The following is a 27311-nucleotide window of genomic DNA, read 5'->3' as shown; positions in this document are numbered from 1 at the left end:
GATGAAATATTGTGTACTTCCTACTTTAAAAGGTGAAATACAAAAGGGAAAAGAAGGAATGGTTTCCAAAGTCCAGTGACGTGGCTGAGAATACAACATCTGGTGCCCAGGACGCACATCACTGCAATTGCATTATAGGTATTGTAGCATTATTGATTTTTTGTGGCAGGGATTTTATGATTTGTGAAAATTTTATGTGGGACTAGTAGTATGTATTATGACAGCTACTGGAATACCGTTCAGGTCGTCAAAAAAGCAGGAGTATGATCTCAACACTAAATCTGATTACATTTAGTTCAGATGTATTGTATCCACTTTATTTTAATGTTAATAAGGATGACATTATTAATACCTCTTAAGCTACAGAAACTATCGATGTGTGCAATTACAAGGGTTTATCTTTAATTTGTACTAGCTATATAGGCTTACTAATGCGAATAAATCGTTTTAATGTGACTGCATATCGGTGTATTTGTGTTATTCGTGGACATTTAATTAAATACACTGCTAAACTCGAGTGATGTGTAATCACTTATTAATTAGTACGTCACTTGTGATTTATAACATCGGATTGCCTACTGCTTTGTAGAATACTTACACAAACGTGTGCTTTAAAATAGATATTTCTGCTCATGTTATGTCTCTGCATAGCAAATCATCTGTTCTGTCGTCAGTAACATCAACCTGAACAAATTACTTTTATACTTCTTGTGTGTGTGTATATATTGTAACGACTTTCACACTGCTCTTCCACCTCTCCACCGAGAGTGGCCTGACGCATGTTCGGTATCCCACTGCTAACACCAATGTAACAACCCCCGGGGTGTTCTGGGGACTCGAACCCTGTTATCCCACGCCACAATGCACCGATCTTACCGCATCCCTAAAAAGTCCAGGCCTTTTAGCGAGGCTCAAGATTGCTACTATATGTATACACACACACACACACACACACACACACACACACACACACACACACACACACACACACACACACACACACACACACACACACACACACACACACACACACACAAACTGATGATGACGCAGGCTCCTAATTTAGTTTGTTTTAAAGGTGGGAAATAAAACCTTGTTTTTATTGTCTCATTGATACAACTGTTCATACTCTCCATTGGACATAATGGCACTGAAAGTTTAATGCATTTTCTTAACTTGCACTTATCACCTCCCCACCTTTTTGCACCCTGCTATTGCTTGTATTTTATCTGTAATTCCTGTACTTCAAATTACATTAATTGTAGTTGTATTTTAGGTAATTCCCCTACTGCAACTGACACTGCTTTAACCATGATATCACATTTCTTCTCACACTTACCCCTGAATAGAATCTTCAGTTAGGAATCCTGTTATATAAAGTACTCTATATAAAAAAAAAACGTAATTGTATTTCTGAAATATGTACATCTGTATTTTGTGATGATTATAAGTTAGAAAGATAGCAGCCTATTTCTAGGCAAGAGCAGCAAAAGGCAAAATGAAGCACATGTTGTGAATTTGAACAGTTTTGTTTTATCTTGCAGGAATGTTTTAGGATGTCAGAAGGTGGAAGCTCCAGTGACCCTGCAGTAGAGAGGGGAATCTCAGAGATGGACTCTGTAGAGCACACTCCCTCTCCAGCAGCTGATGCTGGTGATGCCCATAAGGCATGTGAGCAGGGTGTTGCAGAAGAGACGCCTGTTCGCGTGACCCGCAAAAGACCCGAAAGCAAACCTCCTCTTGATCCAACAGAGCAGCAAGTGGAGAAACAGGCAGAGGAAGCCCAAAAGGTGAAATAATAAGTCAATCTCGTTTTTCACAGAACATAATGCAGATTCTAATCCCATAGGCCTGTGTTTATACCAAGTTCTGAGGGAACTAGCCACTTCCACAGTGTTGGGGGGTGATTTATTGGAATATAGTATAGTATTACTAGTATTAATTTTTCTGTCTTCATTCCAAATCCAGGATACCAGCTCAACCTCTGTGTCTCAGGGGGGCTGGGGTTATTGGGGGAGCTGGGGCAAGTCTCTCCTGTCCAGTGCCACAGCCACGGTGGCCAATATGGGTGAGTTAATGAGAGAGGATATTCTGCATGGGTGATCATTACGAATAGTAAAAACTAAACCTCTGCAGTCCGTGTCACTGTAATGGCACACTAAAATGGGCCTTTGGCTGCCATATCACCAGGTGCCCCTCCACACAAAACGCAGTCGTCTTTACAGGCCTTAGTTGGTTCACCTTTGAATCTCCACAAAAACCCTCAGTAAGTATAAGGAGCGAATGCAAGACATTTTTAGTTGAATCGCTTTTCTGTGACAACAGCTTCTGCCAGGTGCCAGGTAACTTTATGACCTCACTGCAGACAGCTCTGTATTTATCTTAATGCCGTCCTTCCTAAAGGCCAAGGAATCTCCCAGGTTATTGAAAAAGCAGAAACATCGCTTGGGATACCAAACCCTACAGATCTCTCCACGCAAATCAAAGAAGAAGATGAAACGCAAGAAGGTGACCGTGCATTTTATAATGTGTATATATATATGATAACATACATTTCTAAATTGACATATGAAGCCTTTTTACATTAAATATATTGATTTAATGGAAGTGAAGAATATTTCCTTCACACGCCCTAGAAATGTGTAGATAGTATTGTAAGTGGCTGAAGAGAATAAAATCAACCAGTGTTGATTGTAAGCTTTCTTTTACAGTGGGTGAACTAAACAGGGAAGAAGCCAGCACTTCTAAAGAAAGTTCCGGTGCTTCTGCAATGGGAGGGGCGATGGGGATGTTTTCCTCTTTCTCCAGTGTTGTTCAGAGCACAGTAAGTATAGAGTTTTGCTCAGATTTTGTACTTTTTACTGTGTGAAAGGGGCTTTTAAATACCCTGTGATGCTGAGAAGAACAAATGCTTGGAACTGCATCCAAGTTGACAAAAGTCTTGTATCAGCATTGTACTAAGAGGGGCAGATCTAAATACAGGACAGCACACAGCAGTATATAGTGTGTTTTTAGTCCACTGTGGGATAACTTAAACTCTTTCAACTGTTATAACTGTCCTTAGGTTACAATTAAAGAGAAGCTTAAACCCAGCTCTTATGTTTATGTTTATGTTTGTGTGTGTGTGTGTGTGTGTGTGTGTGTTTATTTATTTATTTATTTAACCTCTTAGGGGAAGACTGTAATAACTGGTGGTCTGGATGCCTTAGAGTTCATAGGCAAAAAGACTATGGATGTTATAGCAGAGGGTGATCCAGGGTTTAAGAAAACGAAAGGACTGATGATTAGAACGTCGACTTTATCCCAGGTAAATGGACTATTGTCTTGTTTGTGTGTTGTTATGAGCCATAATGTTGGACTAATTTAAACAGACCTACAGTGTCATAAGAAGAAACCTAGCACAGGTTGTGTGTTGTGAAAATGACTCCTGTTGAATCTTGTTTAGGTTTTACGAGAAGCGAAAGAGAGAGAAGAGAAGCAGACTGCTCAACAGGTGTCGGCAGACATGGACAGGAAGGCCCATTATGGAATACTGTTCGATGAATTCCAGGGCCTGTCTCACCTGGAGGCGCTGGAGCTGCTGTCCAGGGAAAGTGATGCAAAGGTAAGCATTTAAAATGGTTTCCCCTTCCCCCCTAAGTGCAATATTACCATTGCCATTTCAAGATCTGCAATGGAAAAGTGTAATAACCCAGTGTTTCCAAATGTACACATTTACTGTTCAGTTACTGCTGTTGTGTATGGAAATGTCTTATTAACAGAATTAATATGATAATTTTATTTGCATTTTATTTCTACTTTTTATAGTGTTTTCTGGACAGGAAATTGTTAAATAAAAATCAAGGCAACAATATAGCAGATTGACAATCCTTAACTTTACTGCCTGTAGGATATTTCAAAGCCACAGAATACATTTGTAGCGAAAGCCTAAAAACATTAAAAATGGTAAACTGCTGCAGTTTTAAGTTATTCAGTTTTAATTCAAGTTTAAGGAGGCTTCTTATGGATCTTCAGCTTCAATATTGCTGTCTCCCTGCATTATTTCGTTTGACAGAAACACAGCTATAGCCGTGTAAATTCTCACCTCACACACTGATTTGTATTACATTGGGATCTCTGCGAATCATTGTTTCAGGTGAAATCTATTCTCACTACATGGTCTGGTGAGGAATTAGCCAAGATGAAAGAGGAATTGGAGCTTATCAAAGAAGCGTTTTCATTGGTAGAGTTTGATGACGAGGAAGAGGACGATAGAAAAGGTGCGATTTCAGTTGAACCTATAGGTTAGAAGATGGAAATAGTCGCCTTTTCATAAGTGTAGTTGAACTGGATGATCTGGCTTCAGTCACACCTCAAGACAGCACTTAATTGTATCTCATACCAGCCTATGTTGGGTGTGTCTAGAAACTTTCTTATCCAGTTTAACAGCTGTTTGTAACTAGAGGACATATCTTAAAGAAAATATACAATATTTATTATGAATATCATAATATCTTAACGTTTTTTTTTTACTGGATTTGTAGATGATGAAGGCACTGAATTTGTGAAGGAATTAACTGATGTCTTGGCAGAACTACACATATCAACAACGGCAGAGAAGCTTGGCACAGTAGGTCTCCCTCTTATTTATAAATGTGATGACTAAACTGTAAACAAGTCTTTTCAGATGCCAAAGCTTGTGAATGTTTTAACCAAAATGAACTAAAGTAGGTTTATTGCCATCTAGTGGAAATTAGTATTTTACAATGGATAAAGCAAATCTAAAATGCTATGAATAGGATAGCTTTCCCCCCCTTTTCCTTTTTAATAGGTTATTAGTTTACTTACACTTATGTACACAGTTATGGGACACCATATCTGAAAATATTGCCATACTATATTTACAGTTGATATGCTCTTGTGAATAGAATTGCTACTTAAAACACTGTTTAGTTGCTGCAATGGATGAAATGGCACTGCAAAATTGCAATAATTACAATCTGTTTAGGCCAGAAAGAATGCAGATGATTGGATCTCTCAAATAAATGTTCCAGCTGAAGAATCAAAGATGCAAGATGAGAAAGAAGCGACAGAAGGTGTCAGTTCAGAAGTGGTTGCTCAGTGCACTGTGGAGGTATGAGAGAAGAATAAGAATGCCATTGAGAGCTGCAGACTTTTTTTCTCTCTAAAGAACACAAAACAGTCCATTGTATTCTGTATCAGAAGTAGTCCATAACTATGGACTCTACAAACCCATTTTCATGTTTGTTTCTCTTAATGCATCAATTCACTCAGTCATATAGCTTAATAGGTCAAAATGACTATCTGGTAATTAGTGATTGGTGTTTTAGTTATAACCTCTGCTGTACCATTTCTCACAGCCCTGGGTCGTCACCTCTGCTCTGTATGATGCAAGTGCCTGTTTGTTCTAAGCAATGTATATTTTTTTCATATTATTAATATGTGAATATTTTCTTGGTCTTTGCCCTTCAGTACCCAGTGCTGATCCATTCCTGGCTTGTCCGTTACAGGAAATTCACACGTCTGCAATTAGGAGCCTGGCTGAGCTGACGGCCAGATCAATAGAACAATTCCACAAAGTGGCCGAACTGATCCTTCACCGTCGCAGTCGGGAGGTGATGGCCTTGGCACAAGCCAAAGCTCTCTCACAGTAAGACGCCCGGCCTCCGCTAACTACCTAATTAACAAAAGAAAACCGTAAAGTGAGGAGAGGACAATAAAGGAAGGACTTGCTGGCATGATCATTGTTTTAGGAGTCTGCTTGCAAATGTTTTCATGTTTGCTTTGCTTTGGTATAAGTATAATTGTGCATATGTTTAAGAAATATGAATGCAACTGGGCTGTTTTTGTTTTTATTACTTACACTACTCTATGCTGCCTTCTCCTTATTTCATTGAAACAAAACCATCCCATAGAATGACCATGTTAACTTGGACCGTTTCTTTTTCAGAATGACGATCATTTTATGCAAAGAGATATCGTTGCTGTCCAAGAAGTTTACTACTTGTTTGGCTACAGTGGGGGTAAGAGGACCTCATTCATTTTTGCTCAATTTGTACAGAACATTCTACAAAGTGACAGATCAGTGCAAAGGTCCTTTGTATTATGGAAATGTTCAACTATAATATAGAGATGTGTAAATAGCAGAAAATGTAATGCTTTAGCTAAGTGGTGGCATAAGTTACCTGCCCAATGACCACTGTCTTGCTCTCTTAAATAAAGTGTATTCACTTAGGAGTGTTTTTCCTGCAATCAGATATTGATTAAGATTTTTTTTGTTATATTTTATATTAAGGTTTTTATTTTGAATTACTATCAGGGGCCATTATACCTAAAATCAGGATTTCTGAAATCAAGACTGTGATATATCACATGGATGAGAGCATTCTGTTTTGTTTTGCAGTCGAATGAAAAGGGTGACATCCTTAATCCACTGATAACAGGAGTCTTTTTAGAGGTTAGTATTTCATTATCCTGAAGCCTCATCTTTATTTTATTTATCTACGGGACAGCAGGAACTCTTTATTTATAGAGAATTGAATAGATGCACTACAACTTCTAAAAGCCATGCATTCATAAAGCTTTTTTGATTAATTTTGAAATCCAAATGTATTATTACAAGATTGTAAATATAACCAACCCTAGAATTTATGAGAATTTTTCTTCCTTTTCTTTTACTATACACCGATCAGCCATAACATTATGACCAATGACAGGTGAAGTGAATAACACTGATAATCTCGTTATCATGGCACCTGTCAGTGGGTGGGATATATTAGGCAGCAAGTGAACATTTTGTCCTCAAAGTTGATGTGTTATAAGCAGGAAAAATGGGCAAGCGTAAGGATCTGAGCGACTTTGACAAGGGCCAAATTGTGATGGCTAGATGACTGGGTCAGAGCATCTCCAAAACTGCAGCTCTTGTGGGGTGTTCCCAGTCTGCAGTGGTCAGTACCTATCAAAAGTGGTCCAAGGAAGGAAATGCGGTGAACCGGCGACAGGGTCATGGGTGGCCAAGGCTCATTTGATGCACGTGGGGAGCGAAGGCTGGCCTGTGTGGTCCGATCCAACAGACGAGCTACTGTAGCTCAAATTGCTGAAAAAGTTAATGCTGGTTTGTTGCGTATGGGGCTGCGTAGCCGCAGACCAGTGAGGGTGCCCATGCTGACCCCTGTCCACTGCCAAAAGCGCCTACAATGGGCACGTGAGCATCAGAACTGGACCACGGAGCAATGGAAGAAGGTGGCCTGGTCTGATGAATCACGAGTTCAAGGTGTTGACTTGGCCTCCAAATTCCCCAGATCTCAGTCCAATCGAGCATCTGTGGGATGTGCTGGACAAACAAGTCCGATCCATGGAGGCCCCACCTCGCAACTTACAGGACTTAAAGGATCTGCTGCTAACGTCTTGGTGCCAGATACCACAGCACACCTTCAGAGATCTAGTGGAGTCCATGCCACGACGGGTTAGGGCTGTTTTGGTGGCAAAATGGGGACCTACACAATATTAGGCAGGTGGTCATAATGTAATTGCTGATCAGTGTATTTTGATTATTACTTTTCATTCCAAGTTCTGATTTGGTGTGATTTATTTTTTTATTATTATTTAGATTTACTATACTGATCAAAAATTAATTAAAATGACAAGAAAACAATTACTACTAAGACAGGATAGATCTGATAGAGCTGTAAACCTGTTAAGGGTTCTGTATGTCACCAGACATGAATGACACAAGTGAACACATTTAAAAATTTTAACCTGTTGATTTAAATGTTAATGGACTCCAAAAGCAAAGCAAGCAGTTTGAATGAAGTGAACAAATACAGAAATAACAACGTTTTTCTGTTCTCGCTATGCATTACAATGGACCAATCCAAAACAATGGCACAGCTCAAGGCTGCCAGCCTACCACTCTGTCACATAAACACATACAAATATGTTTTACATAAAACTATATTGTATTATACTCCCAGTGTAGACAGTCAGAAATATGATCAATTTGTTAAGAAAGAGAAGAACAAATTGGAATTATTATTCTGTCCGTCGCTGTATTATGTTAATTGTAATCAATATTCAGGGAGCAGTTTTGTATTCCTGTGAAATTACAAATCTAATTTTGATACGAATAATGACGTTCACACAACAATTATTTAATCATTACTGAAAATCCATGTATACTATACAGCACATTTTAATTGTTTTGCATATACCTTCATCATTCATGGAAAAAGTGCAGGAAAAATAAGATAAAAATAGTAATACAGGTATATATAATATTAAATAACTTGTGAAATGTGTGTGTGTTTTATTTTTATTTTTATAATTATAAAGTGTGTGTGTCTATATAGATAAACACACACACTTTATGCCAGTATCTATGGTTATTGTAGGCCAATGTTTACTGAAATTACAATGCTGTACACCCCGATGTTTTGTCCTATATTGAGCTGAAATATATTAACTAGGCACCCATATGTTATTTTTTGTAATCAGTTTTGTTTCCATAAAAGCTGCAAAACAATACATTTTCTATTTTATTTGTGTAACTATCAGTTTGTTTTGCTACTCGTGTGCATTACCTAGTTGCCTCATCTTTACTCACTGGCATGCATGGTCCTTTGGGATGGTGGATTCCAGGCTTCGACAAGTTTTAATTAAGATTTTCCTTAATGTTCTCAGAAATAAATTATTTTATTTTTAATTATTATTATTATTATGTTTTCCAGGCTTCCAACAGTGCTTCTTACATTCAGGATGCTTTCCAGCTGTTACTGCCAGTCTTAGAGGTTTCTCATATCCAGACAAGTGTAAACACTGCACAACAGTGAACGATGCTTGGATTTCACTCATGCCAAAGCTAAAGGGAAGTCCACTGCAAATGGAAAATGGAGATACCTCTGTATCTTCTGAGAAGCAGGCCCGGCTACATTAACTTTAATACAACTTGAGACAAACTGACTGTCAGTAAACCTAATGCAATGTAAACCTGTTCTGTATACCTGACATCTGTGTACCTCACGTGTGTTAAAAGAACGAAACATTAGTATTAGATACTAGGTTGCCAAAATGTTTGTATTGCCCTATGCTAAACATGAATCCCTCACATCCAACATGGAGATGGAGACGAGATTTAATTTGATTGCTTCTGAACCACAGAATAAGTTTCTGTTTTTACCTACATTATACTTACGATATTTTTTAAGCGAGTTCTATATTCGGCTAAAATCAATAATCTATTTGCTTCTTTTGATACATGTCCTTTATTTCTTTACTCCAGATAATTACTAGTTTTATCACATTGTTTACTGCTTGGGAGTTAAGATCAAGTGGTTATTCTGTGAGGGTCAGGTTATTGATTAGGTTAAATAATGATGACGGAGTATTGTCCTTTTTTCAGTCATTTTATTAAAAGCTGCTATTTTACATATGGTTATGCTTATGTTTGATGGCAAAATATAAATTTTACCATAGTAATGCATTCTCTTAATATACATTAGCAGGAACAATAAAGTATATCTTCCTAAACAAATTGGGCCATATAAAATAGAAGTAAGGAATTTGTACATGGAAAACAAGATCTGTGTGGCGATGATCTGAACATTAGCATATCATAGTGGCCATGATTTCATGCTGTAGATATCACGTGGTTTGTTTAGTATGTGTTCTCTATTTTATTTCTGTATTATTTTTGTTTCTTGTGACTGTCAGTGTTATATTAAGTTAAAAAAAATGCTACAAAAGAAGGGTGTAACATTCATATTTAATCTATTCTATTTCAAAAGATATGGAAAAAGTCAAATTAAAATGTCAGAAACTGTATTTTCCCAAAATGAAAATGGCTTAGGTATTGCAGCATTTTCCTAAAACAGAACTTCTGGAGATTTAAAGTGTTTGAACCCAGAGTTATTATTGATGTATTATTAAGTATGGTGCATAAGAAATTTATTTTTTCTAAATGTCTTCAGGTGTGAATGAGATTTATGAAGTATGGTTTTCGGGGGGGTTGATAAAATAGAACTGGAGAGGTAATGGTTTTGGAATGATCTCTAGATAATTGGAACATTTTGCTGCAGAGGTAAGCATTAATTGCTCATTGGAAAATCATTAGTCAAAGAAGCCAGGACATCAGCAATGTGTGTCCCTTCAGACTGCACAGTCCAACATTTTGAGCCACAGACTAGAATTACAATTGTATGTATACTATACATCATATAACTTTCTGCTCATTTGTTGGTATTTTCATTCCAAAATAATTATAATGGAATATATTTTGTAATGCTCCATGTGCAAAAAGCTTCCTGGTAAATATTAAAACACACTTTAAGACGTCTAACGTTCTTTTAAAATCAAGCTGCTTCCTAAAACTTGCTTTCTCCTGTAATTGAGTGTCCCCATTTTTTAAATTTTGAAATGATCGGAAAAACAAGTTACATGTCATACTTAAAATATTGTTTTCTCTGATGTAACAAAACTACATAGCGATTTAGAAAATGCACTGGAAATGGAATGTCTTCACACTGAAAGTGATTATCTGTCATCAGTAATTATGGTGGGGTGGGGGCAGTAGATAATTATGTTTTTCTTGTAGTAACTGCATAAAGCATGCGGTATAGGTGGTGTGTAAAGAAGTGGAACACTGTACTGCTTAGGTGAAGAGGAAATTATATTGGGTGAATCTAGAAAGATTCTGAAAGGCCTTCAAACCTTCATTTGTAATTCCACCAATATTGGTTTCTAAACTCCTGTCTCATATTGCCATCCAGCTATTCAGAGATGTGGCCATTTTCAACACTTTCCTTCTTAACTTCTGACCATTCTTTGGCATCATTAAACAGGATTGTAAAATAGACAAAATGCATACAGATGCATATAACAATTCACACACCTTACCAATTTAAAAATGACATTTTGTGCTTTAGAAGGAACAAACACTTAAACCTCACCCTTAATCTGAATTAAGGCTTTTTTCTCCAAAATGCTAAGCCACTATGCATTCAGCATCCATGCCTGCCCTGTATTTTCCACTATTATTATTTTATTATTATTATTATTATTATTAATAATAATAATAATAATAATAATAATAATAATTTATTAGCAGACATCCTTATCCAGGGCAAAGCTCTGGTTGAGGTGACTCAGAATGACACCAGGCCATTTAACAACACATAAAATATTAATGCTGCTCAATTATATGTTTTTATGATTTATTTTTGTTGTTGTTTTTTCTTGCAACACATCGAAAGGACCAAGCCCAGCCCTGCAATATGGCATACTGAATCCTTTAAGTTAATGATGATATTAAGGTTATAAATATAACTTTCAAATAAATTGTTAAACTGTAATTGATCGATGATTTAAGGGGCATATCATGGGAAATCGATTATCTACAGTACTTTATAAATTATACTGTTGAAGCAGAAGCAAGAGGATGTTTGGAGTTTGTCTTTGGCTCTTGTACTATAAGTGATTAAAATAATGTGTGTTAATGCAATTAATATTTTATTTCTCAATTTAGTTTTCTTAAGGTTTCGACTGTAATTATTGTACATTTACACCTTGCACATACAAATTATCTTTTCAAAATATATAAATAAAACCTTTTATTGCAGAAGTGGTGCAAAACAATAGTTAAGCATAACAAACTCATCAGTTCATGCTCAAATAGTGGCTGCGTTCACGACAGTCTGCAGAAAGCAGTCTGCATCGCGGTTTGTGCAGTCTTGGTGTTGGAAGACATCGGGCTAACATGGAGATTGCGAAAATGTAATGGCAAGCTATTATCATACAAACATCGAAGAAATATTTGTTGTATTGCAAAGTTATTATGTATCAATATGAAGTCAAAAACTGAAGCTTTTCACCGTTTATTACATTATCGTACCTAGTACGGCTTTCACAGTAATATATATATATATATATATACCGCCAGATTAGATGGCAATAGTGTGTAGAGTGAGAATCGTATCCAGTAGCTGCTCTATCAAATACCTGTTCTGTGTTGTTGGGAACACGGGCCTGCTCCAACACAGTACCACACATCCTGGTCTGCACTGATCCTCCAATGGGATCGGTGGAATTCTGCAGATCTGTGCAGAACTGCGGAATTCTGCGCTGCATGGACGCGACTCCTGTCTTTATCTTTGGCATTACCAGTACCAATCTTTTGGCAGATGCGCTTGTATAGAATTTGCTCGCATTACTGTTGTACAGATTTCCGCAGTTCTGCACAGATCTGCACAATTCCACTGATCCCATTAGTGGAGCGAACAGGGCAGATCCGCCCACAACTGTGAACAAATGCGCTAGATGAAAGCGATCAGTTTCTTCAGGCTGACGGTGACAACAAGCCGCGTTGAAAATATTGGAGAAAAACGGTCGCGTTCGCATATTGCAGATTTCCGCAGACCTGCGCTGCTCCACCAATGGGATCGGTGGATTTCTGCAGAACTGCGCAAATCTGCGCTCTAGAACGCGACCAGTCCTTTCTTTTAGGCGGACATGCGGTGAGTCACGTGACTCGAAGTGTAGCCTTGTAGCGGGGTCAAGGGTTACAGAGCAGGTCAGTGCGCCTGCGCCGTGTTCCCTCCTGCGCTTCTCGACTTCCGATAGAGAGGTCAGGATAAAGCGGCAGCTTCAACACAAACTGGAGAAAACAAATACCTGAAACGTTTCTAACCAGGTACACAGTACAGTATATTACATTATATCGAGTGTTATGGCTCTCAGTGGTTTAAAACAATGTGTATACAACAGCGGTAATGGCCACAAAGGAGGATATCGTAGCCTGGAAATAAACAACGCGAGAATATGCCATGTTTTAGTTATAATGTATTTGTTCTTTGTAATAGATGTGTATTTTAAATGCATTATTGTGTGTACTGTATGATAGGTACATCGGTATTAAAGGAAGAAGATGGCGATATATTATTATACATATGCCATGTCCTTTTTCACGTTTTCACAAACCGATACGTTTTTTCGTTTGTCTGACTGGTTAGATGTGTTTGTGTTGCCTCTTGTAAAACTTGTAGAACATTACACTCTTGCAGTTTAAAATGCCTTGGTATTTTGATTGAGAAAACTAATATTCGCACAGATATAATTCAGTGTGTCTGATGTTTCTCACAGTAAACTACTTTATGGTTAGTTGACGTTCTATTATTCAATACATGTTACTTTGTTAATTGTTGTTATTGGAAGAATTATAATGTTATTTTAGCCACGTTCAATAAACTGTATCCTGATCTTAGTTAGGCTATACATAGATTCCACAGATCTGGCATATTATAGTGCTGTCTATAGGAATGGTATCCCGTGATGATATCAATGAGCACTGCAGTTGCAAAAATAAAGAAATAACTGCATTAGTAGTTGTGAACGATAGCCTCCTGATGTGTGTGTGTGTTCGTGCATTTGCAGATTGTACACGGCAGGCGGTATTGTGGAAAGTGCTGCACAATTTCCCGAGTTGTTTTCAGTCGTTTCCCCAGCCGTGCACCATGCCAGCCGCGCTTGCAGATACCAGTCAGATTATCTGTGAAGTCTGGGCCAGCAATGTGGAGGAGGAGATGAGGAAAATCCGGCAGATAATTCAGAGTTACAACTATATCGCCATGGTAATAACTTCAGTCAAACACAGTTTCCCTAATACTACTAAATAGCTATTTTACCAACTAGTATTTTTGTATTTTACACTTTACTGTTCAAAATATACCTACACAGAAGAAAGCAATGTCCTTAAAACCCCTCATAACAAACATTACACACACAGCACTAGTAAATAAGTATTTTCTTTTATGTATACATTTGTTTATATGTGTGTGTGTGTATATATATATATATATATATATATATATATATTCTTAAAAACAAAACTATTTCGTGCAATGCTTATTTGTCCACAAAGGTGCTGACTGTAAGGTAATGTCTATTGAAAAGGGAAGTTGTTTCCCAACCCACTTAATCCGAGCTGGAAAGGTCCAACAAACCTCATATCCTTTAGAGAGATTGTTGAGAGACTTGGCTGCACTTGTTCCCAATGATCCACACTACTTCAAATTTCCTTTTATTTTTTATGGAACATACTTGTGTTAATTGCATTACTTTTTTATGTAAATTGTTTGTAATCAAGTAAATTACCTTGAAATAATAAGTGCGTATGATTTTAACATATGAGTACATTTAATATGAATTTGAGTATGTATCCGTGAATGTGTTATTTGATAATTGTTTACATTTGTGAAGTTGTTAACTTAAACCTGTATTGGTACATTTGAAATTGAACAATTGAATGCAATTAACACAAGTATAAATGGGATGTGCCCTAATTGACACCTGATGAAAACCATGAGTTGAAACGCATTGTGTCCGTGTGTAATTGGATCAAAATATATATTTTTTTTTTTCCAAAAACAAATGTTAAAACATTTTTGAACTTTTAAGTAGTGTGATCATTGGGAGCAATTGCAAAGTGTGTGGCCAAGTCTCTCTACAATCTCTCTAAAGCATATGAGATTTGTTGGACCTTTCCAGTTATGATGGAAGTGGGCTGGGAGACATGAATACCTTTTTCAATATATATGTGTACTGCATGGGATTAATAAACTGAAACCTGAGAAACTGGATAAAACTCCAAATGCCTAACTTTTAAAACATGTTTTGTGCACTTAATATATATGAAGATTGCATTTTGACTAAAATTGCTTGCAGTTTGCTTTGAAACATTTCAGAAATTTGATGGTTTTGTGAATTATTCTAGGACACAGAGTTTCCAGGTGTCGTGGTGAGGCCCATAGGAGAGTTTCGTAGCACTGTGGATTACCAGTACCAGCTATTGCGGTGTAATGTGGACCTGCTGAAAATCATCCAGCTGGGACTCACGTTTATGAACGAGGACGGAGATTATCCGCCGGGAACAACCACCTGGCAATTCAATTTCAAGTTCAATTTAACGTATGTGCTCTTGATTCAGTGTTATGCCTGGCTTCTTTTATTGTGTGTAAAGTACTTTGGAGGAAGCGGATGTGTTTTTCCATTTCTGCAATCAGGACAGACATACATTACTATTTTTTAATTGCTCTGGAAACCAAACTAATTTGATTTCCTACAGATCAAGGTTTTTATTTCTGTCTGTATTTTCTGTATCTAATTTTTATTTTACAGGAAATGTTAATTCAAAAAATATTTTAAAACAAAAAATGATTGTTTCCAAAGTTAGAGTCTGAATCAGTTTAATTAAAAAGGCACTTTAGATTGTTTTGAAAAGTTGTGTCAGTGCTGAAGACTTGTTTTATTATTTCTGGGCTTTTATTCTTGTTGTTAATGCTTGTATTTGTCTTCTAATACAGAGAGGATATGTATTCCCAGGATTCAATAGATCTACTCCAAAACTCGGGTCTTCAGTTTAAGAAGCACGAGGAAGAAGGAATTGATACACTATACTTTGCAGAACTCCTGATGACATCTGGTTTAGTGCTGTGTGAAAATGTCAAGTGGCTCTCTTTTCACAGGTAAAAGGGATGAGTGGAACTGAGGGTTATTAAGCCATGAGTAATGTACAAAAGCCAAGCTTTAAGTTCAGACATTGGAACTAATGTGTGGTGCCAGGATTCATGTTTCCATTCAGGATTTGAGAGCTGATGTTTTTTGTGATTATCAGATTTAAGTTGTTACAATGTAGCAAGCTTGAAGCTAGGATAATATTTAAATAATACTCAAACAAAAATGGAGCAGACTTAAACACCTGCATGTGTACACTTGTGCACTTTCCTTGTGCAGAAGACTAGGATATAATGGGTTACAATACAAGGTTCTTTTTTAAATACAACATAGCAATGTGATTATTTTTAGATTAATGTTTAAAACTTTTGATATCTAGGTTTGGGTATTGGCACTTATCTCCCAATTCGATTCGAATTCGATTCCTGATTTGATTTAGATTTAATTTGTGATAATAACATCACCATTAATGCTTATGAGAGAGATTATATGAGAATTAATAATTTAATTTAATGTATAACATGGTACATTACTAAAGATGAATGTTAAGCATTTACGACCAGGCCCAAAAGATTACACTGAATTGTTTTTTATTTAACAACTATAAATAACCAAAATTAATTGCTTTTGTTTTTTGACAAATAATAAAAATAAAAAAAGTACCTAATTTTGTTGTCTTTCAAAATAAGTCATTAAAAAAAGTGCACTTTAATAATAATAAATAAAAAAAACATACACACTTTAAATTTAGCTACCTGATTATTATCATTCAAAAAGCTACATTTTCTATGTTACTATCTGAATGAAAATGTTTAAGTAAGCATACCTCAACTTTCAAAATAGTGCAAGGGTAGTTTTAGTGTGTGCGCCAAACAGCCATCTGTTATTGAAGAGCGGGGAATGAAATGATTCTTGCGGATCGGATTTAGCCAGGGCAAATGGGGGGGAGTGTGCTTGTGCTTTAAAGTTACTTTTTTTTTTTTTTTCTTCGTTCACGCATGTTTGGCCAGGCGGCACTGTTTTTTCATTCACTGAGGAAATGCATACATTTATAAGATTTATCTCGGGATTTTAAGAATCGATATCAGATCTTCCAAACCAGAATCCCAATTAATCAGAAAATCGATCTTTCTACCCAGCCCTAAAAATAACCCAATCAATTTTAAGATTTTGATGACTAGAATTAGAAAATGACGTTGTAAGTGGTGTGGATAAACATTTTTTGTCAGATTGTTATTGAATATAACTGTAGTTTATAACTTTATATATAATGTAGTTGCAGCTGAATTAACAAAAGCTGTGTCAACCATTCACTGGTACCACACAATGCAAACAGCATCCATAGCTTATAAATATAAGAATGTGGAGGATTCAGCCACAGATTTGAAGGGAATGGAGAAATAAGTTTGTGCTGAAATGATTTTTCTGCTTGCTTGCAGTGGCTATGATTTTGGCTACTTGGTGAAGCTTCTTACAGACTCTCGGCTGCCAGAGGAGGAGCACGAGTTTTTCCAGATTCTTAACCTCTTCTTTCCTGCCATTTATGATGTTAAATATCTCATGAAGAGCTGTAAGAACCTCAAGGTAGGTAGCACCTATTCATTTCAAGTTGGCATGTGATTAAGGAGAGAGAACTGAAACCTTGAAAGCACAAGTTCACAAGCACAGTGTAGAGTGGTCTCAGCAGTGATGGTTTGCCCTTGTCAGTGGAGAGACATTGTCTGATTTAGAACTACAGTTTCTTGAAGATGTTATCCTTCTTATACAGGAGTTGTCTAAGCATTACACAATTATTTAGTTTGAATGTATTTAGTCAATGCACTGGGAAAACCATATTTAGTCTGTTAAAAACTAATTGTGAATATCACTAAATGACATCAGTATAAGACAAATCAAATATTCAAGCTGATGATGCATTTATAATTTATCTACATCAAATTGGGCAACTTAATATAGGTATGAATGGAGAGGTGCCCTGTTCAATTCTGTGCAATTGCTTGCTAAGTTTTAAGGATTTATAAAATAAATGTATACATTTGTAAGATCAGGTAATGCCTTATCACACCGGAGTTGCTTCAATGTGTTTGTTTCTCTTTAAGGGGGGGCTTCAGGAAGTGGCTGACCAGCTGGAGTTGAAGAGAATTGGACGGCAGCACCAGGCTGGCTCCGACTCGTTGCTCACAGGAATGGCTTTCTTCCGAATGAAAGAGGTAATGGACAGAGCCTTACTGGTCCAGGTTTTTGTTAATTCTATAATGAAATCACTGGTACATCCAAGGATATAACTAGAGATGCACATGTTTCTGCATAGGCTTTGTCAGATTAATTTCCAGTTTTATCTGTTGCGATGAATACACTTAATGTAAAACAGCAGTACAGAGCTAAATATGGTAAAATATTAAGTAAATACAAAAAAATCCATTTATACTTTTATTTATTTTTTATGACTTTTTCAAACTTACAATAAAAAAACGGTCTGTATTTTACAAGATCAAAGTGAGAAAGCTTGGGCTGTCCTGAAGGGTCAATTGAACCTTATTTCACAGATAATCCATGTAAACAAAATAACATCCCCTTGAATGTTTGAAATAACATGAATCATGTTTTTATTTATTTTTACAAGCACATGGTTTATGTACAGGTATTTGATTTTACTTGCATGACACCTTCCAGTAAAAGCATACCTTATTCATACACTCAACTAAAGCAACTTTAATTGAACTTAAGGTAAATATTTTTTTATTTAGAAGTAAATAAAATGGTTACACAGATCATACACAATGAGACTGATTATCATAACATAACATAACATTTAGATTAGAAAATAAATAGAACCTTCAACTACCGTTATGAGATGGTGACCTGTTTTCATTAAGGGTTTTACACCAATTTGCTGTTTTCAGAACATTTTCTAATACTAATAAAAGTAAAAATAAGCCGCAAAATGATCCACTCATACAAGCATATTGATGCTGAAAAGACAGTGGCAATTGAAGGGCTTTTTATGACGGTTTTGAACTTTGTCCACCAACTTTTATTTAAGTAATAGGCATTATACAAATCAAATGTTTTAATCTAGATAGGCTGTGAGGGACATCTGAAGTGTAGTTTAGTATTCAAATATTGTCAGTTTCTGTTAACAAGAAGAAAACAAATCCTTGTCACCTGACGAACCTTTGAACCTTGAAAAAAAAAAAACCTCAGAAGTTCTGGTTGCCAAACAAACCTTTTCATGTAAACCTGTGATTTTAGAATAATACTTATTTTCTGACTTCTGAATAAGTGACAGCTCTGACATTCCCCAATGACTGGGCCAATTTAAATCTGTACATTTAAGTTCCTGTACCACAACAAATATCGTTGATGTATATTGAATAAAAGCTTGAAGTTTACTAAATATAGTGCATGGCCCAGAGAGAAATCAGCAGAACTAATGCAAATTCCTTTCTCTGTTTCGATTGCAGTTGTTTTTCGAAGACAATATCGACGATGCAAAATACTGCGGCCGATTGTATGGCCTGGGGTCTGGATCTTCCCAAAATCAAAATGGCATTGCCAGTTCCTCCCAGGAAGAAAGCAACAACAAACACTGACCAAAAGAATTGAAGAGCATCAAACAGCGGATGCACTTGTTTTATCTTATCCAACAGTTTTGTTGAATATATTTTTTTCAGCACAAAAAAAAAAAAAAAAAAGAGAAAAAAAAAATGAATTTCTGTATAAAATGCATCAGTGAAAGGACTTTATACTGGCGAACACATTCTGGTCAGTCAGGTTATTTTTTATAGTTTAATTTCAGCAGAACCATAGTTTTTCCCTTTAAATACCACTATCGAACCTTTCTAGCTTTAAATTGGACTTGATTTGGAACCTTTTATTGCTTTTTGTTTGCAGCAGTAGTTACCCGATTTAATATCAAATTCATTTTTTCATGTAACTATTTTTTTTTAATAACATGGGGGACCAGAGCCTGTGTGCTGTGTACAGTTAACACAGAAGTACAGCATTTTAATGTGCCCAAAAGCAATCATTTTCCACAATTTGCCAACAAAAAGAAAAAGGTCTCTAAGCCCATAGAAGTGGTAAAAGATTTAAGAATGTTTCAAATTCAAATAAGAACACTGTTGGATACTTTATAGACATGTTTGTAGAAAATGTAATATTTTAAATTATGCTGGAAAGGTATGTATATTAAAATGTAAAATTTCAAAGATGATGTTACGTTTTACCATTTTTAACAGATTTTAGACTTTAAACTGGCTGGGGAGGGATGGCGATAAATCAGGAAAGAAGCTTCTGAGGTTCACTGTACCTTTTGCTCTTAAGTTGTTCACCGCTAACTTCTTTAAATAGATGTTTGTGATTTATATTGTTTTTAAGACGTACATTGTTTTAAACTGTTGTATATTAAAGTGTTTTCTATAAACTGAATCTGCACTTTTAGTATTTTGTCATGTCTTCCAGCTTTTGGGGCATGCACATACCCATAAGGTCACAAAGCAATGCTCAGTAATGCAGTAAAAACATTAGTTAAAATGTCAGTATGTTTAATGAAACCTATAAAAAGTATATACATTTGGAGGTGTAAATATTGAATGATTTTTGACAATTTTTTACCTCCTCTGGTCCTTTATTATCTGTTTTTTAGCCTATTTATGTTTTTCTCTCTCCTACCTTTTGAGTCACCAATTAGCTAATGGCATGAGCTGGGATCAAGGATCTGCTTTTATTGACTAAACCACTTGCAAGGCCCCCTGAAAATGCATCTTATTCATAATACAACACATCCAAGTTGCATTTATGACTGATTTAAGTAGTTTTGTGTTTCGTGTTCTTCATGTGAAGGAAGTGAAAACGAGTCGCTTATGTATTTCCCAGATAAAGGTCATACAAAAACAATTTCAGTGTATGCATATAAAATGTATATATTCAAACTTTATTTGAAAACTAGTATACTAATGTGATAAGCAACAATGTATACTGTAAAGATTTCATTTGAATTAAGACCGTTTACTCATCCCTATTGGCTGCCAAGAATGTCAATTTATCTCTGGAATTAGAAAGTATGTTAGAAAACACTATTGCTCCCCAGGCTTTACTTACTTAAAACCTTTTACAAACCCAATCCTAGAACCACATTGTCTTTTGGCTATTGTTCCAACTGAGTTCTTAGTAACTTAATTATTTTGACTAATATTTGTTATTTACACCCCACTGCAAACTGGGATTCTTGACTTGGAGAACTTAAAATGTATCCTATACTAATGTTTTTAGGTAACTTAGTAAAGGTCTAAGTAGAAAAAATCATGGATTCAGACTAAAGACACCTTAACCTTTCATCACAACAGCAACAATAAAGAATGGAGTCTGAGAAGATTAGATTGTGATTAAAATAGCTCCTTCTCTTTGTGCGAGGTATGAATCGTATTTTTTTTAAATGACTTCATTCACTGATGGGACTTCATAATTGAAACAAATCAGTTTTAATAGTCCAACACACTCCCTTACTCTTAATGTTACCGATGCTTGAAGAAGGAAAAGTTACATCGAACAAACAACCCCAAAAAAGTGCATGAATTGAAATTTTATTAAATTTATGTACACACTTAGAAAACAGACAGATGATGCTGTCCGAGGCTTGCCATGTTATGTAGTTTCTGATTTCTGAAATTATACGACTAGTCCTCAGTACATTGTACTTCTCCAGTACAATCTGGTGTTAGGAATTTCTGACAGGCTTTGCGGAGTGCATGTGTAGTTCCATACTTCTGGACAAGAGCTAAAGCCTCTTTCTGCAGGTCAACAGGGATTTCTGAGGTTCGGGCCATATGAAGAAGGATAAGGCAGCACTCCATTACATCTGGGAAGGGGTGTTCCTGAAATGGGACAGACGATTTAATGTAACATCGCATTCTGGAAGGCTTTTGCAAAGAGTAAAATATTTTTTTGAATGTTTATTTGTGGCTACATATCGTTTCTTATCTTTTAAGAAATATTTCATATTGTAATAAGATTGTAATAACAAACTAATATCATGGCCTCACTATTTAGACTATTTTCCTAGTGTTATTGCCAAGTTTAAGTTGCCCTGTATGGGAGATTAAATGAGTCCCTTCGTTATGTTCATGGTGTACATGTTCTGGCTTCAAGAGTACTATAGTCCTACATCTCAATTGCTACAGTGCAGTCTCTTGTAGAAGAAAACTGTAGGGTAATTGTTTTGTTAAAAGACTACAGTGTGTAACCCTTGCACCACTTTTCTTATTTTTTTTTGCAGTTCCTTACTGAAGTCACCTTAGACAAAGGCTCGAATACAATAAGTTAAAACAGCCAGGAACGATGGAGTAAAGTTTAAGATTACTACCTTGACGTGTTCAGGAATTTCAGCCAGTTGTTTATTATGTTCAGACACTAGGGCAATCAAGGAAGGCAGAGATGCATGTTCCTCACTGAAATGAATGAAATACATGTTAAAATACAGATTAAATGCATCTTTATTTCATGATTTAAAAAAATATGGTTATGCTGGTAGGGGAACACAATAGATGATGTCACTGGAAATTACAAAAACACTACCTTACATCACTGCCGTACAAAGCACCTTCCTTCAATTTACAGCTTTTTAAAGTCCATTTGTTTTTACAAGTGTGGACTCCCTCTTCGCTAACAATAGGCAGATTATCATACCAATCTCTAATCTGCAAAAGTAGTTAAAACAACACACATAGCAGTAAGACTTAAAACATATAAAAAACACTGATAAGGTATGTTAGCCAAACCTCAGTGCAGGTTCGCTGGCTGGGGTGTCGTTTTCGGTCTGTGTGGCAGCAGGATGGTCTTTGTGTTGGTCCCCTTGGTTTTTCAGGTGGTGGTATACCATGTTGGACAGTCTATGCTGCACCTCGGCTTTGGCCCTCTCACACGCCTGTAACATGGCGTGTGGTTCAGACAGACATGCCTTGCAGGTCAACACACACTGGGCCTTTTCTAGGCGCTCTGGTTTCTCTTGTTCAGCAGCACTTGCCAGCACATCTGGGATCTCTTTAGCAGAACACTCATCGTCGGGTGCTTCATCCTCGGCTCCTGCACCACCGATGTGGTCGGGTCCATTAGGCTCATCGTTGTGAGAAGCAGCAGTAGAAGCAGCGATGGTCTCCTCTGGCAAAAGTGGTGTGTGCTCACTGCTGCTAGTCCACCACAGTTCATACAACTTCAGGTAACATATGAAGGCCTCAAGGCTTTGAGCAGCGGAGATGCTCTTTTCATCTGTGAGGTCTAGCTTCCCTTTGAAATTAGAGATGGATTCAGTCCCTGCAAGGAGCAAGGAAGACTTATAGTCATATGTGCACAGGTCAGGGGGAGTCTGATTGACGTGGGAAGAAGATATGCATTTTGGTAACAGATCCTGGTGAAGTAAGATTCAGGCAATAGTAACCCTTGAGGATAAGATTCCAGTGGGTTTGAGACATATCTTTCAATCAGCAGCTTTTTAATACATAGAATCGACAGATGATTTGACCTCTTATCCTAATAATTGCGACTGGAATTGCCTACTGCTGCTCCACATGCTAATTCACCTTACTGACAATGCTTACTGATACCTGTTTACATTGCTTTGTATATTACCTTTCACGTATTATAATCCAAGAGCCGAATTACAATTGAACAAAATATCACCAATTATATTTCAGACAAAAAAAAATACGTCATTGTAATTTTAATTATAATTGACTGAAAACAGGGATCTTAATTTTTTCCTCCCACACAAACGGACAATGACTACTGAGATCTAATACTATATTAAAAGGTGCTAATTGAAACAATAAAAAGCATCCACATTTTCCTTAGCTCTGAAATGTATCCCCCAAAACATCTGAATTTTGGATTGTGTGCAGCGTTAAGCATTATTGCTAAAGGGCAGTTCATTTTTTTTTATTTATTTTTTTAATATAAATTATTTTTTGGGATCCAAGTGTGAAGCCTTCAGTATCTGGATCCCAAATATCTATCAACATGTACTTTACAGTCCCGATTTAATTGAATTCTTTAATTTTTGCCAAATCTAAGGCAATGATGTGGAGGTATAGAGGAACATCAACTAGATGCTGTACTGACAAAGAAGTCTACCTCAGCTTCTCCTCCCTCTCTTACCCTTTGGAAAAAGTAGCCCACAGATCTCCTTCATGAGAATGAAGTGTCCAGTGTCTCTGCAGCGGGACAGAGCGCACAACATCTCCTCCAGCATCTCTCCCCAGGACCCTGCCAGAGCGCTCAACAGGGTGAGGGTCAGGTCAACGGATAAGTGGAACAAGAGCTGAAAGGGATTAATTAGAAATACATGAATGGGTAATTACAGCCCATGAGAATCACACAGTGTCCTACCACTGCTGGACAGATTCTGAAGACATCTAATTAGATGATACCTGTACACCATTCTGTCTGTCTCTTACAGTTGATATTTTATTCACTGCAACGTGTAATCTAATGATCTCTGGGTTCTAACCAAAACTGCTACAAGTAGGGTTGTCACGATACTAGAAGTTGGAACTTCGATACGATACCAGTACAGTTTCATGATAAATCGATACCACGCAAAAACACAACAGTGATACAAGTTTGTTTATCGACTTCTGGAACTGATGCATTCTGAGCCTCGTTTTTGCTGGGACCAGGAATAAGGTCCATTGGTTGTCTCTTTATTGTTTCCACCTGAGGTGTATAGTGTCACTGCACAGACAAACATATTTTGTTAAATCTCTGTCTTTTAAGTGAAAGACACAATCAGAGTATCAGAGTGCTCTGATATTTTCTGGCTTTCGATATTACTGAATGCATAACTCAGAACCGTTTCTGAAATTTGGTATCACGGTAGTATCTATTTTTGACAACCCTAGTTACAAGTCTAATCTTTTCCTAACTGAGCCCCCACAGTAACTACTAGAAGGTTCTCACTAGATGCTCACCTTCAAGTGAGCATTTACATATGTCAAACTACCAAACGAATTTGATATTCAACAAATATTGCTAAGTTACAATGAAAAGAACCAAAGCAATGAATGAGTCATCTATTTCTACATTTGCCTGCATTTTGTTTTTCATATTTGAATTAAATCATACCCCCTCAAAAGATTACAAAACATTTTGCTCATTCCCAAACTAACATTTAATTTAAAAAATGTGTTTTGTTTTGACAGTCCCTGTGTGAAAATGAAATATTTTAGACTCCATCCATTGATGTATTGGGAAATATAAATAAGGCCTGTCTGGGTTTGAAGAGTGCTTTACAGCGGCAGAACAGTTTTTTCTTCAGTAATTCTATTCCGCCTGCATTCAGATTGAAGAGGGGGAGTACAGGTTGTGCTGGATCTTGTATTTCTTACACCTACCTGTTTGATGGGTACATTCACAGTGGCAGGAGGATTCTCCATGGATTTCAGCTGCTGGTGGAGTAGCTTTAATTTTTCACTGTCAATAGGGGAGATACCAAACTCCTTCACCCACACTTCACTCACTGCGGTCAAAAACCCATCATCTGCGATTGCCATCCAGCTGTGAGCTGAAGTACTGCTCCAGGTTATGAGAGCTGTGTCTGCCAGGCTTTTCCACAACAACTCATTAGTGCAAAACAATAGCTGGTGACCCTGGGCAAAAAAAGGAAATAAATAAAACTGTAATAATGAAAATTACCATGTAATTCATACTTATTTCATTCAGTGCTTTAAAGCATCAAAGATGCACCTTTTTTTTGTATAACAATATTAATATGATCTGTAACAGATGCTAAAGGGACCTCTGTCTTCCATTAAAAAACATTCTCAGATCTTAGATGAAATTTATATTCGGTCTGTTACTATTGTGAATTACACTATACGTATCTTCCAATTATATATTTTCAGAGTTTGTTCTAGGAGAATGATAACTACAGCTATTTACACGTTATTTAAGGAGTCTTAATGGAAAGATAACCCAGTGGTGAAAAGTAATTGAGGAAGCGCACACAAAGGCCTCATAATCCAATAGTTCAGCCTGGTGCCAGTACACAGGGCCTGACGCAGACAGACATGGTGAAGATTGATATTTAGTCTATGGGAATGACTATCGGTCCATTTACTCTATGGGTACTGCAGAGAGGAGGAAATGAGAGACTTGCACGATTGCTTATTTTAAGGGAATCATTCACTTAGCAGGCACTGGAACCCAAAGAGATTTAGACTGAACAGAATTGCTGCAACAGAGTTACTTACAATAAGGTCTTTGCCTTAACCAACCATGCTTGCCTTAAGTGATTCCCTTTTTATTGGCTTTTGTTTCACACTGTCGGCGGCCTTTTGAGTTATGAGCGCAGGGAAGTGTCACAAGCCCTTCCTCCCGCCCTTTTGATTTTCCCCTTCAGAAGAGGTACAAGTGCTCCACTCACCAATAAGCTTTCCTGTGTCTGGAGTACTTCCTGGGCTGCAAGCCAATCCTGAACAGACAGCAGCTCTTTTGCACATCGCAGGGAAAGGGAATGTGACAGGTCCTTTTCACCCACAATCAGGGCCAGCTCTGCAGCTGCTCTTAAGGACACCACATCTCCCTTCTTGGCGATCACTTTGGCAGCATCAAAGGCAGAGTCCGCTGCTAGATAACTGAGGGAACCAGAAGAAACAAATAGTTGTCATTTAAATCACTAAAAAGTCCATGAACCTTCAATAGAACCTAGAGCTAGGTTCAACCGCTTTGCAAGTGTCCTGGGATATGACATTTCATACAGCATCTGAATTATTTAAACATGTTTTGAAATGTGTGGGTAGTTTTCGGTTTTCTTTAGAACCACTAGTTTCATTTTCTAAATCCCATTATTGTTAATAATCCCATTCGTCTTCCTGTTAGATACACCCTTCAATAAAGGTTGTTTGTATTCTTTTTCTTGCTTGATTTGGTAATTTTTGCCTGGAAGGTTCCTATTATATCTGTACACTCAAAAGCAATTTTTTGGCGATTGCTGAATGAGGCATTGTGGCAGGGTAGCCAGTAATGGAGGCTTGGAGACAGACTATGAGTAAACAAAAAACAAGATCTTTAATACATAAAATAAACAGGCACGAGGGCCAACAGAAACGGTCCACCAAAACAGGAAACCAAAAAGACACCAAACAGAAAAGCCCCAACAAAACAGCATACTGGGCAGGTTTAGTCCCACACCCAACTCTCCAACTCTAACCCACCAAATCCAACTCTCCCACTTCCCTTAATGGGAGGCTGAGGCCTCCTTATATAGCAGGTGGCTGGGGTTGATTGACCTTAATTGATCAATCACCCCAGCCACCTGCAGTCCATGAGCATGCAGGGAGGGACAATTAAGCCCCTCCCTGCCACAGGCATCAACAGTGCAATAGTAGTAGCAATGGACATGAGGGCAAAGCAAAATGAACCGCCTCGCTATACACAAACCATTTAGCCGCTGTGGAGTAATGGCCATCTTTCTCAAGGATAGCTGCCCAGGCGGTATAGAGATCCTTCAAAACAGGGTCTTCAGGACACAGTCTAGCCTTGCTCAATGCAATGGCTTCCCTAGAAGGATGAGAAGAAGAAGTAGATGCACATGTTCAATAACAGAGAATGTATTTCAATTGCTTTTAAAATACTCTTTGGCAATTTGCTGCACCGTGTACTTCAACAGCGTGACTTGGAGCACTGATGCGTAGATGACATACGGGAAATTGATTTATTTTGTAAATCGTCCGGATTGTGCCTCAAGCTTTTCTTTTCGTGTATAAAGGCAATTAGGATTCTGCTTTGTAAACGGAAAATAGGTTGCCAAATTCCAC

At 37.1% G+C, this 27311-nt stretch overlaps 3 protein-coding genes across 7 annotated transcripts in view; 2 read left to right on the top strand and 1 right to left on the bottom strand.

The window, feature by feature from the left end:
- The first annotated feature begins 8 nt into the window (after positions 1–8).
- fam114a2 (family with sequence similarity 114 member A2) lies at positions 9–10350 on the top strand. 2 transcript variants are annotated; one of them, XM_066716465.1, is made up of 14 exons: positions 9–138; positions 1545–1790; positions 1969–2068; positions 2404–2508; positions 2712–2824; positions 3173–3307; positions 3446–3604; positions 4136–4259; positions 4524–4609; positions 4988–5113; positions 5511–5650; positions 5951–6023; positions 6404–6457; positions 8727–10350. In XM_066716465.1, the coding sequence occupies exons 2-14, from the start codon at positions 1557–1559 to the stop codon at positions 8826–8828; spliced, it is 1551 nt and encodes a 516-aa protein (XP_066572562.1). In that variant the 5' UTR covers positions 9–138; positions 1545–1556; the 3' UTR covers positions 8829–10350. The 2 variants fall into 2 exon arrangements, with proteins under 2 accessions (XP_066572562.1, XP_066572563.1); XM_066716466.1 differs by having other exon boundaries at positions 26–138; positions 1527–1790.
- Positions 10351–12545: 2195 nt separating this feature from the next.
- On the top strand, positions 12546–19932 carry cnot8 (CCR4-NOT transcription complex, subunit 8). The gene is made up of 7 exons (XM_066716469.1): positions 12546–12682; positions 13423–13619; positions 14762–14955; positions 15351–15512; positions 16941–17085; positions 17601–17711; positions 18966–19932. The coding sequence occupies exons 2-7, from the start codon at positions 13503–13505 to the stop codon at positions 19092–19094; spliced, it is 858 nt and encodes a 285-aa protein (XP_066572566.1). The 5' UTR covers positions 12546–12682; positions 13423–13502; the 3' UTR covers positions 19095–19932.
- Positions 19933–21070: 1138 nt separating this feature from the next.
- The window catches only part of gemin5 (gem (nuclear organelle) associated protein 5), a 37469-nt gene continuing 31228 nt past the window's right edge, over positions 21071–27311 (bottom strand). For all 4 annotated transcript variants that reach the window (XM_066716462.1, XM_066716461.1, XM_066716463.1 and 1 more), the window contains 7 exons: positions 26935–27054; positions 25919–26129; positions 24888–25142; positions 23653–23815; positions 22281–22812; positions 21866–21950; positions 21071–21377 (listed from right to left, as the gene is read on the bottom strand). In XM_066716462.1, coding sequence (XP_066572559.1) covers positions 21180–21377; positions 21866–21950; positions 22281–22812; positions 23653–23815; positions 24888–25142; positions 25919–26129; positions 26935–27054 — 1564 coding nt within the window. In that variant the 3' untranslated portion in view covers positions 21071–21179. The remainder of the gene's footprint in view (positions 21378–21865; positions 21951–22280; positions 22813–23652; positions 23816–24887; positions 25143–25918; positions 26130–26934; positions 27055–27311) is intronic.

This window comes from Amia ocellicauda, chromosome 11, assembly GCF_036373705.1.
Source record: "Amia ocellicauda isolate fAmiCal2 chromosome 11, fAmiCal2.hap1, whole genome shotgun sequence".
NCBI classification, from domain to species: Eukaryota; Metazoa; Chordata; class Actinopteri; order Amiiformes; family Amiidae; genus Amia; species Amia ocellicauda.
The sequence above is the reverse complement of the archived record's forward strand: the minus strand, read 5'-3'. Positions and strand labels throughout refer to the sequence as shown.